General features: G+C 53.1%; 1 protein-coding gene across 2 annotated transcripts; it reads right to left on the reverse strand.

Moving 5' to 3' along the window:
• Positions 1-2,261: 2,261 nt before the first annotated feature.
• On the reverse strand, positions 2,262-10,471 carry PAIP2 (poly(A) binding protein interacting protein 2). Of its 2 annotated transcripts, none has more exons than XM_058035063.1 (4): positions 10,375-10,471; positions 6,855-7,020; positions 4,587-4,766; positions 2,262-3,390 (listed from the first exon to the last, which is right to left on the reverse strand). In XM_058035063.1, exons 2-4 carry the CDS (start codon positions 6,990-6,992, stop codon positions 3,325-3,327), a joined length of 384 nt encoding a protein of 127 aa, XP_057891046.1. In that variant the 5' UTR covers positions 6,993-7,020; positions 10,375-10,471; the 3' UTR covers positions 2,262-3,324. The 2 variants fall into 2 exon arrangements, with proteins under 2 accessions (XP_057891046.1, XP_057891045.1); XM_058035062.1 differs by having other exon boundaries at positions 6,855-7,014; positions 10,375-10,449.
• Between the last annotated feature and the right edge of the window lie 2,077 nt (positions 10,472-12,548).

Genomic DNA, 12,548 nt, shown 5'->3' on the forward strand with positions numbered 1-12,548 from the left:
GCCAGGGGCGCTCAGGTCCGGCCCCAGCGCCGGAGGAGCCGAGCCGAGCTCCCGGGGGGCTCTCGGGGTTCGGCAGCTCCCACCAAGGGCACAGCCAAGGCTGCTCGGCTTGAACGCGGGGCTGGGGAAACGCAACGCTGCTCCTGGGGACACCCCGAGCTCCGGGGCACAGCCTGGGCACCGCCACCCCGTGCCACGCTCCACACGAAGCTCTCCTGGCTGAGACTCGTGCAGCGCTGGCTGGAGCCCCTCAGCCACACCGGAGCCGGCCAGAGCCCCGGAGCCACCGACTCCCACCCGGGGCCACCGATTCCCACCGGGTGCCGCGGATTTTCACCGCGCTGTGCCCTCGGCTCCGGCACGGTGAGCCAGCAGCTGGCACGGGCTCTGCGTGGGGCAGGGTCCAGACCAGCCTTAGGATGCCTAACTTAAGATGACGCATTAAATAAGATAATATATTCAAGTGCACGTGCGCCACCAGTGTCTGTGCTGCCTCCTGCACCGTTCCCTCGCCCTTTGTGCACCTTTGATCCTGCTCCTCCTGGGCTGCCAGGCACTCAGACACCCTGGAGTTCTTCCAGATGGGCTCTGCCTGAACCCGGGGCTGTGGGAGAGGCAGCTCAGCACAAACCCTTCCTGGCCCGGGAGCTCTGGAGCGCTGGCCCTGTCCTGGCCGTGCTGGTGACACTGCCCCAATGCCCCAGGCTGCTCTCAGCTGCAGCCACGGAGGTGGCTGACCCACACCACAGCGGGGTCAGGCCAGTCCTTGGCCTGGATTTAGCACCAAAGTTGAGCTGAGGCAACATTGCACAACCCTGTCACAGCCCGGGGTGGCACTGTCACACACTCACTCCCAAGCCTGAGCAGGGAGAGAAGTGAGAAAATCTGTTAAAAGTGAAGTTGAGGGAAAAAAACCACCCCAAGTTAAAATAACCCCCAAGGGATGCAATACAATCACTCCCACCTCCCAGAGCACCAGCCAGGCTCTGAGCCCCTCTTTGGCTGCTGTCCTGGTGCTGAGCAGAGTGTGACAGTGTGTGACACTGCTCTGGCCAGTGGGATCCCCTCCCACGTCCTTGTCCCCACCCGCTGGGGCAGGAGCCGGACTAAGAGGGAGTCTGGGGGCAGTGCCAGCACTGCTGTGCCAGGTCTGGGTGCCACCCCTCTGCTGCAGTCACACCCCGAACCCAGCATCACAGGGCAGCTCCTCCCCAGTGAACATCCCAGTGCTACGGGACACAGCAGAGGCATCAACCCAGCTCCAGCCTGGCTGCTCCACGTGCTGGCTCCTGGCTGCTGCACTCAGCTGCCACCACCCCGAGGTGACAGTGGCCAGGCCAATGCTCGTGGACAAACTGCAGCCACGCAGGACTCGCTGTGGAACTCCCACTGCAGATAGAAACCAGCTGTGTGATATTTGCTGACCTTTTCCTTTAGGTGCTCGAGTCTAAACTCTCCCCAGGTCAGTGGAAATCCTGGAGACATTTTGCCAGCTCTGTGTGTTGGAAGGGAAGGCGGTGCCCAGCACGGAGCTGGGGTAGCTCCATGACCGTTCTGCAGAGCAGAGCAGAGCAGAGCAGAGCAGAGCAGAGCAGAGCAGAGCAGAGCAGAGCAGAAGGGGTTGGTGCAGCTCCCCCAGCAGGGAGAGGCTCTCCTGACACAGGGCAGCACCTGTGGGAAGGCCCCGCCTCACCCTGCCCGTCCTGCAAAGCTGCAGCTCAGATGGGCCTCACTTTAATCCAAGCTTAAAAAGGAGATACAGCGAGGCTGGGCTGTCCTGAGCAGGCTCTGGGCTTGATCCTTGTGGGTCCAACTCAGGGTGTTCCATGAAACAAGAGTGGATGGGGCTGCAGAAGCTGTTGGGCCAGCTCTCGACTCCAGCTCTGGGGCTCCAGTGCCAGGCACCAGCAGCAGCTTCTGAGAGCCCTCAGCTGCTCCCGGGGCTGCCAGCAGGGCCAGCCTGGGAACAGCCACAGGGAAAATGATGGGAGAGCATGGAGAGGGAGGAGAGGAACAAATCCCATCCCTGGAAGCATCCAAGGCCAGGCTGGACAGGGCTTGGAGCAGCCTGGAACAGTGGAAGGCATCCCTGCCCATGGAACTGGGTCTCTCAAGTCTCTTCCAACCCAGAGCAGTCTGTGATTCCATCAAGAGTCCAGCTCCAGCCACGATCCTGGGGGTTCCACAGTGCCAGCCCTGTCCTCCACACGCTGCCAAGTGAGTTCCCATGCCAGATGCCCAGTTATGAGACAGCCACCACATCAGTTCTACTATTATTTATTTTTTTAAATATTTTTGAAAAAATATAATTTTTTTACAATATTTTCAACTTAAACACTATTCACACTGAACACGTATGGCAGCTTAACCTACCCAAATATGAAGTTTAAGAAGCCAAAACTGTTCTAGCTTTATTAAAAGAAAAAAAAAACAACAACCAAAAAACAAAACAAAAAAAAAAACCCCAAAAAAGTCGTTGTGCTGTAGACTATTGTGTAGTGATGATTAAACAAAGCAAGGGAAAAGCACCACTCAAATCACTAATGCTGGGGTTTGCCTGGTTAAATCCAGCTGTGGGGAGTTGGATGCTAAGGGTTCCATAGGCAGTGCTGTGTGGGATGCCTGTTCTTGGCAGGAACTGTGATGGATCTCACACCTCCCTGAACAGCACGGGAAGGGAAGGGAAGGTTTCTAACATGATCACACACTGCAAAGGACAGGGAACTGCTTCCTCCCAAATGCCTGGATGTTAGTTCAGGAGCTGAGATCTACGACTCTGCACAGGTCTGTGAGATTTGGGGTAAGCTCACGCTGCTTCCCAGGATCACGATGTTTTGTAAGGGGGGAAATTAACATTAGTAACAACACTGATACCTCAAAGGAAAGTTAGCTATTTTGCATAACAATCAGATCTCCTCACTTTCACTTGGAAGTTAAGGCATTATCAGGTGCAAGCTAGCACCAGTTAACACATCTTTAGTTAAAAACAGACCATTCACCGCAAATTCCAAGTCCTGTTTAAAAAGTCAGAGTCTGCAGAAGGTTTTATTAACGTGGTACTTTGTCTCAACTTGACTGGTGCTTCTTACCTCACTGCCTCCTTCGCACAGAGCCAGGGCCCAATTATGTTTCCATTAAACTTTTGACAGATTTACTTAATAACAGTCTCAGCACTTTTATTGAGCATGCAAGACTAACAAAACTTTGGCAATGCATAAGTGTAACACAGTGACAAGAAGAGAGAGCTTTTACAATTAAATCTTCTAATACTGGCTTCACAGTGTGGAAATTGTGCTACATCCACCAAAAGAGGGCCCAGTCTACTCAAATGTTTAAGTACTTCACCCCAGGAACAAACTCCTTTGCGTTTGGATTCAGATTACTCTTGACCTGAGGAAGGGAAGAACAGAAATCAGGGTGAATTGTTATTTTCAGCTTCCATTTTCAAGCTGAAGACAATTAAAGGCAAAGGTTTATGGATTTAGAGGAACAATCAGGTATACAATAGGCTTACACTTAGCAGCAGTCTATAATCCCCAGAAAAGCCCATTCCTCTCCCTGAGTGCTACTCCCTGAGTTGTCCAACCTTCCTTAGCTCCACCTGAAGTTTCAGCTGGATGAGGGCTCAGGGAATAAGCAGCAAACCACAGGCATGCACCAAATACAGCAGCTTCCTCCTCATGCTGAAATAGCCTTTTCTCAAGTTGAGCTGTTAAAACGTGCCATGAGGTTTTTAAATTTTGCTTATTTAAGCAAGAGGTGATTTGTTCCAGGAACTTCAGCCACTTCTGGGAATCTCATGTGTATGAGCACTGTATTGATTTTTTACACGTCTCTGTCTGTGGCTCCCCTGTCCTGCCCCCTGGCAAGCTGCTGCTGCCCCATGTCCTGCAGTTCAAGGTGGGCACCAGCACCTTCAAAAGGAGTTCTTTATCACAAAGAAATGGAGGATTAGGCTTTTCTGATCCTCACTGAGGCTGAAACTGCTGCCTGCAGCTGCTTCAGCTTTGGAAAGTCATGGTCTGCATCTGAATCTCAGAGCAGTTGTGTGACAGGATCATGTGGGGTCTGTGCTCTGTTAGAGCAACTGTGGATTCTGTGAGGGAAAAGAAGCACATGCTGCCCTTTCCTTTGGGCTGAGCTCTGCACAGAAGTCAGACAGCAAAAAGAGGGAAACAGTTACAGTTTGGCTGCTTTCCCCTTCCCTAGAATTGTTCCAGGGATCTGCTGTGGCTCTCCCAGTCCCAACCAGACCCTGGGACAGGGCCCAGACCAGCCCAACGTGTCAGTGCTGGCAGATGCCCAGTGACCCTTTCCCAGCCCTGGCTCCACTCAGTGCCCTTCTTTCATAACCTCCCACCCACTCCTGGAGTTGTGCCATGGGAAAGGCTCCACGTGGGTATGAAGAAAGCCACCAAACAGGTCACATCCCATGGAGACACCTCCTTCCCACCTACTCTGCACAGCCAGGCAGGGTTTAGCAGGCTCCTTTCTCTGGAAGGACTTTCTCCTGCCATAAGCAGCAATAAGCCTCAGCCTTGCACAAAGACTTGAGCTTTAGAAACAGAATGAGGAGCTGAGCTTACCACCAGATCCTCCAGCGATGAGCTGTCACTGATAACAAGGTCATTGAACTGGTCCTGGATTTGATCCATTGTTTGTGGGAGATCACGGGCTGGAATGAACCACTCATGCTCCTCCTCCTCTTCCAGCATCTCCTGGAAACAGCGCTCAATAAATTCTTCTTCCCACAACTCCTCTTCGATCTGTGCAATGAAAAGAAACTGTTTCAGCAACAGATCCATTGTGGGCTCCTGGGGGGCTCATTCCCAGGTGTGTGCACCCAGCTGACCTTCCCAGCTGTCAGCAGCACCCCAGCACCACATCCATGCAGCAAGGACATCAGTGCTTTGTGCAAGGGATTGGGGCTGCAGCTGAAAGGGAGAGGCAGGAGAACCCCCCAGCCCCAGCTGTTTGGTTTGCAGCTTGTTATGACCTGAAGGAGAAGGAAAATGTAGGTCCCAAGCAAAGATTTCAGCTGTACCAACTGGTCTGGACTGAGCTCGCTGCAAGTATGAGGAACGGAGCTGTGCCAAGACACAGAGCCAGGAAACACTCCCCAGGAAAGTGTCCTGTGGGACTCCTGGGGAAAAAATAACCCCTGCCTGTCACCTGGAACAAGCAGCCTCTGCTGGCTGCCAGCGTGTGCTCACCCACTGTGCTCTCCTGGGGAAGCCCACCTGATGGCAGCAGCTGGGAGGAATGCAGCCCTGCTGTCCTGGGAGCAGCACAAACCAAGCCAGGCAGAACTGGCACTGCAGAGATTAAAGCAGTTTGCCCTGGTTGTTCAGTAAAGGAGCTTTGGAGCGAGATCATCCTACAAACTTTCCATGTCCTGAATCAGAGTGTGTAAGAGAGGAAAGCAGGGAAACAGAAGCTGGTGTGAAGGACTGGCCCAGACACAAGGGAATGGAAAATTGATTCAGGACAGATTTAGAAGTTCACTCAGTGGAAGCTCGAACAAGATTTCCCATCTACCCTTTGCTCTGAAATCAAACACCTCCTCAGTCCTGGAGTGGAAATTCAGTTACCACAAACACCAAATCAAAAACATTAACACCAGATTATCAGGAGTGCTGTGCAATCTGGGTCCTTGCCCTTGGGGCAAACACACCCACGAGCTCACCTGGTGCTCTGGGGAACGGGGACTCATCCTCACATGCTCAGAGGCACCGAGGGCTGGCTCAGTGATTCCCCAGAGCAGCACTGCCTCCCTCCTGCTGGGGCACATGGTCACAGGCTCCTGTTACACAGGGCTTGCCCAGCTCCAGGGGCTTGGTTACAGGCCTGTACCCCTACAGGTGCCTCCATGGCAGCTCCAGCAGCGCTAAATAACATTTAATTCCCTAAATGCTGGAAATTAGGACTGCCTGTTTTTATTTTCCAGCTCCAGTTTAACTTGCTCAGGCTCCCAGAGGGCTGTGTCTGCAGCAGCAGGTGACCAGGCTGTCCCAACTGTGTCTGAGCATGACCCTTCTCCCCTCAGACTCCCACCTTTCCTCTGCTCTGACAATGGAATCTGTGCCTGAAAAATCATGGCACAGCTGAGCTCCTTTCCAGAGAACTACACACCCTGTATACTAACAGTGGGATAGTTCCCAGGGGGAAAAAGCCACCAAACAGGAAACAATGCACAAGAGAAGAGAGGTTTTGTGAGCAAACCTGGCTCTGAGTGAGCTCAGAGCTGCTGGCACCCTGAGGATCCTGTGCTGGTAACTCAGCACCCTGCACAGGCAGCAGCTATGGAGGGCACAGAGCAAGCTGGGAATGGGAAAGGGGTGTGGAAAGAGGTGGGCTGTCCCCAGTCTCCAGAGCAGGAGAGAAAAGGGTGGCAGAGGAAGGTAAGGCTTCCTTCCCACGGGATGGTGAAGGGAGCTGTAAGACCCAAGTATTAAAATGAGCAGCTGTCACCAGCACCCTGAGGAGCAGCAGGGCTGTTCCCAAGGCAGGTGTGCACCTGGAATTCCCCAGCTCAGCACTGGGGCACTCAGCACGTCCACACACGAACGCCTCCCGGGCCAGCCCTTCCCAAGTGCCACGTACTTCTGTCAGCTCTCTGCTCTCCCCTCCCTCCTGCAGAAGCAGGGAATTAATTAATGGATGCATTAGAATGTGCTGCACTTCCTGTATTTTCCACCAGGACTGCAGAAGATCAGCAAGGGAGAGCTGTTTGTTCCCCGGGATCACTCCAGAGAGCCCATCTGAAGGAGGGTCAGTGGTGGGCCCCAGCTCTGTCCCTTCAGCTGGGAAGGGACAAAGGACAGAGGGGCCATGCAAAGCAGGGAGTTACTTGCCTGCCTGTTGAACTCCTCCTCGTTCTCCATCCACATGTACTCAGCAAAGGGGTTGTCATCCTCGTGGGAGTGCCCGTTGATGATCACATCCTCGCTGATGATGCTGGGGCTGGTACTGCTGCGACTCGGGTCCTTCATGGCTGCCACTCCGATCCCAAACCTGCAACTGAGGAGAGCACCATCAAACCCCTGCAGGCTCCTCATTCCCTGCTGCTCCAGCCCAGCCCAAGGGAGCAGAGGCTGCACCTGCATTCAGGGGCTCCAGGCAGCCTGGCCCTGACTGCAGCAGGGCTGTGAGATCACAGCAAGGAGCGGCATCACAAGCACCGTCCCCATTGTGCGCGGATTCCAGGCACAAATTAATTTCCCAAACTGAACCTCACCCAAGCCAAGCACCACAGCCAATGAAAAGCGACAGGAAAAAACAGTAGGAAACTTGCCAGTAGGAAAATATTTAAACACTCAAAAGGAGAATTTGTTTTCCAAAGCACTTCTAAGTGTTGTGTGTGATGGCACGAGCCAGGTTTCACAGCCCTTTCCTGCTGGGAAATCTTGCAGTGAACAGAAACCACGAGGAACTGACCCTGCACAGGGCCACCTGGAAATCTGTGTGTTCTGAGGTGACACAACACTGCTGCCCTTCTGTGCCATGCCCAAACAAACAGATCAACACTGGAAAAGCTCAGTATTTGTTGGATACTAACACTGGGAGTATCAATTTTCTCTAAACAGTACACAAAGCCAGGCAACGTCATAAAAAAAGACCTAAAAAAAACCTGACCAAAAAATCCATGACTCAAGTCAAATTTTAATGTTTTTCTCACGTTAAAATTCGCAATGAAAGCTGCAGCAAAAGTGAAAATATTTTTATTTTCTTAACAAAACTTAGTTGTCTGCATATCAAAGAGTGCCTTCTTCAGAGAGGAGGGTGTTAAAATGCAGCCTTGTTGTTATTAGAGTACAAGGGCTTATCACCCAGCACCTCACATTTTCTCTTTGCATTCCAGTTGGTTCTGTTATCTAGGGAATTAATGCAGGCTTGGGTTCAAAACTCTTGCTGATACCAGCTAAAAACCTGCCACATCTGAGTGACCAGTTAAGAAAAGCACAAAGCAGAAGGAACCTGCCTGCCTTTGCTGTGCTCCACGTTTCTCTATCAAAGGCAAAGCCCAGCACAGAAGTCACTGCAGCTCCCTGGGAAGTGCCACAACTGGAGCAGATGCTTGTATTCCACCAGGGAAAACAGGTTCTTTTTGGTGTTCTTTCAACACAAACTTGCTGAGGATTACTGGCAGCATTTACAAAAAACAGGAAAGGACGTTGTGTTTAACACCCCGATTCAAGCTTGAAATTGCTTTAAGCCACTTCAGCTGTTCCCAAACCAACACATGGGATGGAGTACAGGAAATAAAGCCTAAAAAACCCAAATTTCTTTCCCCCCCACTTTTGACTGTCATGTCTTTTCACCTTCTCTTTTATGGAGCTAGTCTTGACATAATTATTTTCCTGAAAGTAACTGCCTCAGCAGTGAGGAACTCAGGCAGCTTCTACACAAAGGTGACTGTACCCAGACAAGTCCAGAATGGTAAAAATAATTAAAAAACCAACCCAAACCCAACAAACCAACCCTACTTGTTTGTGTAAAAGCTTGGAAGGGTAATTTGTTGAATCACGGGCCAGCTTTCCCATTTCTGAAGCGTTCCCACCAGACAGGAGCTCCAGCTTTACGAGGGAGGGAGGGAAGTGCAGCTTGGACCAAACCAGCTTTGTCCACCACTGCCCAAGGGTGATGGGGATGATCTTCAAGGCTCATCTTCTCAGCCTGAACATTTAAAGTTTATCTGATGAAGCCCTCAGACCATTCATGCCTTTCCCACACTCACTTATCCTGCAGGAATTCTGAGGAAGTCCCAGGCTGGCTCCTCACTCACAGCACCCCTGATGTAATTTTCTGCAGCTTCCAACAGAACAAATAAACCTCCCAGAACAAATAAACCTTCCCTTTTCTCCACTTTGAGACACAGACCAGGTTTCTGTGCTCACGTGTGGGGACAAGCTCAGTCTTGTTCCTCCAGTACTGGTACAACCTTTTCAGTCAGGGAATTCTGAGGGCCAGAGCCAAATGCCACCTCAGTCTTGCAAAAAGTCCCAATCCAAGCAGGCTGCTGCAGGAAACAAGCCCCAGTGCCAGGCTACACTGCTGCTGGGAATAAAAATAACCCATTTTCCATCTGGGAGTAGGTGGGAAGCAGAGGAGCTCAAAGCTCCTCACTGTAGAAGAGGAAATGTAACACTGGCAGTGCTAAAGAACAGAAAACAGGGAGAATTCTGCCACGGTGACACACTGTGAGGTTCTGACCCAAGCTCCTCTGGGATTTTGGTGTGGAGTGGGGGTGGTGGAGCAAGCACACTGCAAGTGCATAAGGAAAGACATTAATAAAAATAGTGCTTGTATCTTAGGAATGAAGACAGAAATAAAAAATCCTGCTACAACAGGCTTTCAGCTAACCCTGAGCTGTTTTCTGTATGCAGGGTGCAGCTTGTTACTCCAGAACATCACTAAGCCCCAGTAATTCACCCATTTCCCTGAATTTTGCTGCAGTTACAGCCATGAAGAGCCCTTGACCGACCATCATTAAAATTCAGAGCTTTGTGACTGAAGAGGCTGCATTTAAAACCCAGTCACGAAAGAAGATTATCCACTGCCTTCTCCGGAGGTGAGGTCAGGACTAATTCCAAGCAGCAACCACAGCTCCTTACCCGCCACAGAAAAAAAGAGAATTATTAAGTAAAAAAAAAAAAAAACAGTATTTGCTTTAGGCACCCAAAACTAACATGGTTTTAGTGGGAGCCGAAGATTAAAGGAAGGTGTTTTAGAGCAGCTGGGGCAGAAGTCAGCGACTTGTTTATCAGCCGGTGATTGCCCCTGCGAGTCGGCAGCACCGGCCCAGCTCCTCCTTATCTATCGAGATTAGCACACGGCTCTTATCGAGGGAGCTGATTAAAACCGCCTAATAATTATACTCGCCCAATAAACAGATTTCTTAATCAAATCCACGCGGGACGCCAGCGCTATCTGATAGAAACGCCTGGGAGGCCGCGCTGGAGGTTACCGAACGCAGCCGCCTCCCCCGCGCGGGGCTCAGCCGGGGCTTGTGGGAGCAGCGCCCCGCCAGGGACGGGGCCCCTGGGCGGCTGGGCGGCCCCGCTCCGGGGCCACGTTTCGGCAGCAGCGGGGCCGCGAGCCGGTGTTGTCGGTAGCCGGTGCCGGTAACCCCGGGCCCCGCGCTCGGCCCCGCGCGGGCGGTAACGCGGCAGGGCCGCCGCCCTCCGGCCCCGCTTTGTTCGGCACCAGCCGCCCCCGCAGGCCCCGGATGGCGCCGCAGACAATACCGAGGGGCGGCCCCGCCGCGGGGGGTGGAGGCCGCGGCCCGGCGCCGCCTCAGGGGAGGGGGCGGCGCCCTCGAGCCCCCGCGGCGGCGCCGGCGGTGCGTGCCCGGAGCCGTTCCCCGACTCTCACCTGCGGTGCGCAGAGGAGCCGCCGCTCCGCCGTGACCCGCCCGGACCCCACCGGACCCACCGGCCCCGCTCCGCTCCGCCCGGTCCGCGCTCGGCCCGGCCCGCCCCGCTCCGCCACACACCGCCGGACCTGACGTCACTTCCGCCAACGCCGGGCCCCCGCCGGCTCCGCCCCCCCTCCCCCGGAAGCGGCCGCGGCAGGCTCGCGGCAGGCCGCAGTATCGGCGGGGGGGCGGCGCGCTGCACACTGGGACTTGTAGTCTTTTCACCCACCCTCCTCCCGGCGCGCAGCATGCTGGGAGCTGTAGTCCCGCACGGCACCTGGCGGCCATTTCGCGTGGCGGCGCGGGGCACACCGGGAAGCGCAGTCCGGCGGGGCGGCCGCCATCTTGTAGCAGCGGCGGTGAGGGGGCGGGGGCCGAACACCCCCGGGACTCACGGAGGGATCCCCGAACGGCCCCGGGGCTCTCACAGGGGGGTGCCAACACTCCCCGTTTCTGGGCGCCCCCTGATGCTCCCCCAGCCTCCCTCGGGACAGCGGCTGACCCGGGAGGCGCAGACCCCTCGCCTCACTGAGGGAGGGGATAATGGAACACTGAGGAACAACACTGCTGCTCACAGCGGTGTTTCTGCCGGGCTCGTGTTTCACGGCGCTGAATCAGGAAACGGGACATAACAGAGGCTCCTTTCCGAGTACGTGCCGAGGCTTCAGCCCCAGTTACAAAATGGGTTCAAAAAGCCATTTTTATTCTCTTTTGTTTCTGCTCTCTCTTTTCCTCAGGGGAAGGTGGGAATGCCTCTCTGGTCCATTCACAGCCTCACAATCTGGAGCCACAAACCCTCCTTGAGCCGGCTGCCCCAGCTGGAGGTGCCCAAGTCTATGTTAGTTTATACTGATTTTACCAGCCACCATTACCAACTTGGTCCCAGGGCCCAAGGGTTTCCCCACACTCCATCCAACGCTGCAAAACACCTCTGCAAGCATCATCCTTAAAAAAGCAACACTGTGCTCTTGCTACTGTTATTTCCACAATTTCCAACTCTACAAATTCAGCAGGATGTGGTTTTCTCACCTGGAAGAAGATTCTCCTACTCACTCCCCACAGCAATGGGACAGCAGTCTCCAGGTTACTCCTTACAACTGAAATTTGTGCCTGAAGCAGAGCCTGACATTTTACACTCACCCTTGTGCTCTGGGATTTCCCTCACCCTTCACAGTGCAGTTACTCCCAAATAAGCAGCCCGTGACACCAACGTGTGTGTCTGCAATCTGTCCTCAAGATCAGGTTTTTCTGGCACCTTTTCCTCAGAAATTACCCTAAGGGCTCTGTTCTTCCTGACCTCTGCATGGGAACAGAAGACACTTTGCAGAAGCAGTGGGTTTGATTTAACTTCTGACATGTAAAAGCACCCTAAAATCACTCACACCCAGGAATGCTTTATGTTTAAATGCTAAACATGATGTACACGTTTACCTGTACACAGGTCAGCACTCACACAAGTTACAGTTACAAGATCAGCATGGGTATTAGCTAACAAAAGGCTACTGTAAAAACTGAATGTAGTATTTTGATACATTAACCTTAAATGAACATTGTAAGGAAAATTAAAGGACCTTGGAAATAAATTATCTGCCCACCTCAGAGAGAAGGGGTGCCTGGTCTGCAGACTCAACAGCCTCTCAGGACAGATGAGCGACAAATGCCACCCAACCAGGGCTCCAAGCCCATCCTTATGCCTTAGTTCTGCTCTAAGGGCAGAGCTGCTGGTGCCTGTGATTTCTTTCAGGGGCCTCAGAAAGCTTTAAGATTCTATCAGTGCCTGACATTTAATCCATTTCCTACCAACCCAAACATCACTTTGCATACTAATGAGTGTCGTGTACAGAGCAATAACTGCTCTCTGTACAGGGATGAGTCACTGCATGGTAAAACTTTAATTTGGATGTGCTATTTCAACAAACCCTGCACTGGAGCTGCTCCTCAGCACTTCCCCCCTCTCCAGGCCCCCCAGATCCTGATGCCCTCGCTGGAGGTGGCTCAAGCTCTGTGAGGGACTGCAGCCCCTCGGGTGAGGGTGCAACACAAAGTCACAGCTGGAAAAACAAGTTCTGGAGGCTTGACTTGCACACACACAAAGTCCTGTGTCTGCTGGGTGTGCCTGTTTTAACCTCAG

Source organism: Melospiza georgiana, chromosome 15 (genome assembly GCF_028018845.1).
Source record: "Melospiza georgiana isolate bMelGeo1 chromosome 15, bMelGeo1.pri, whole genome shotgun sequence".
Classification (NCBI taxonomy): domain Eukaryota; kingdom Metazoa; phylum Chordata; class Aves; order Passeriformes; family Passerellidae; genus Melospiza; species Melospiza georgiana.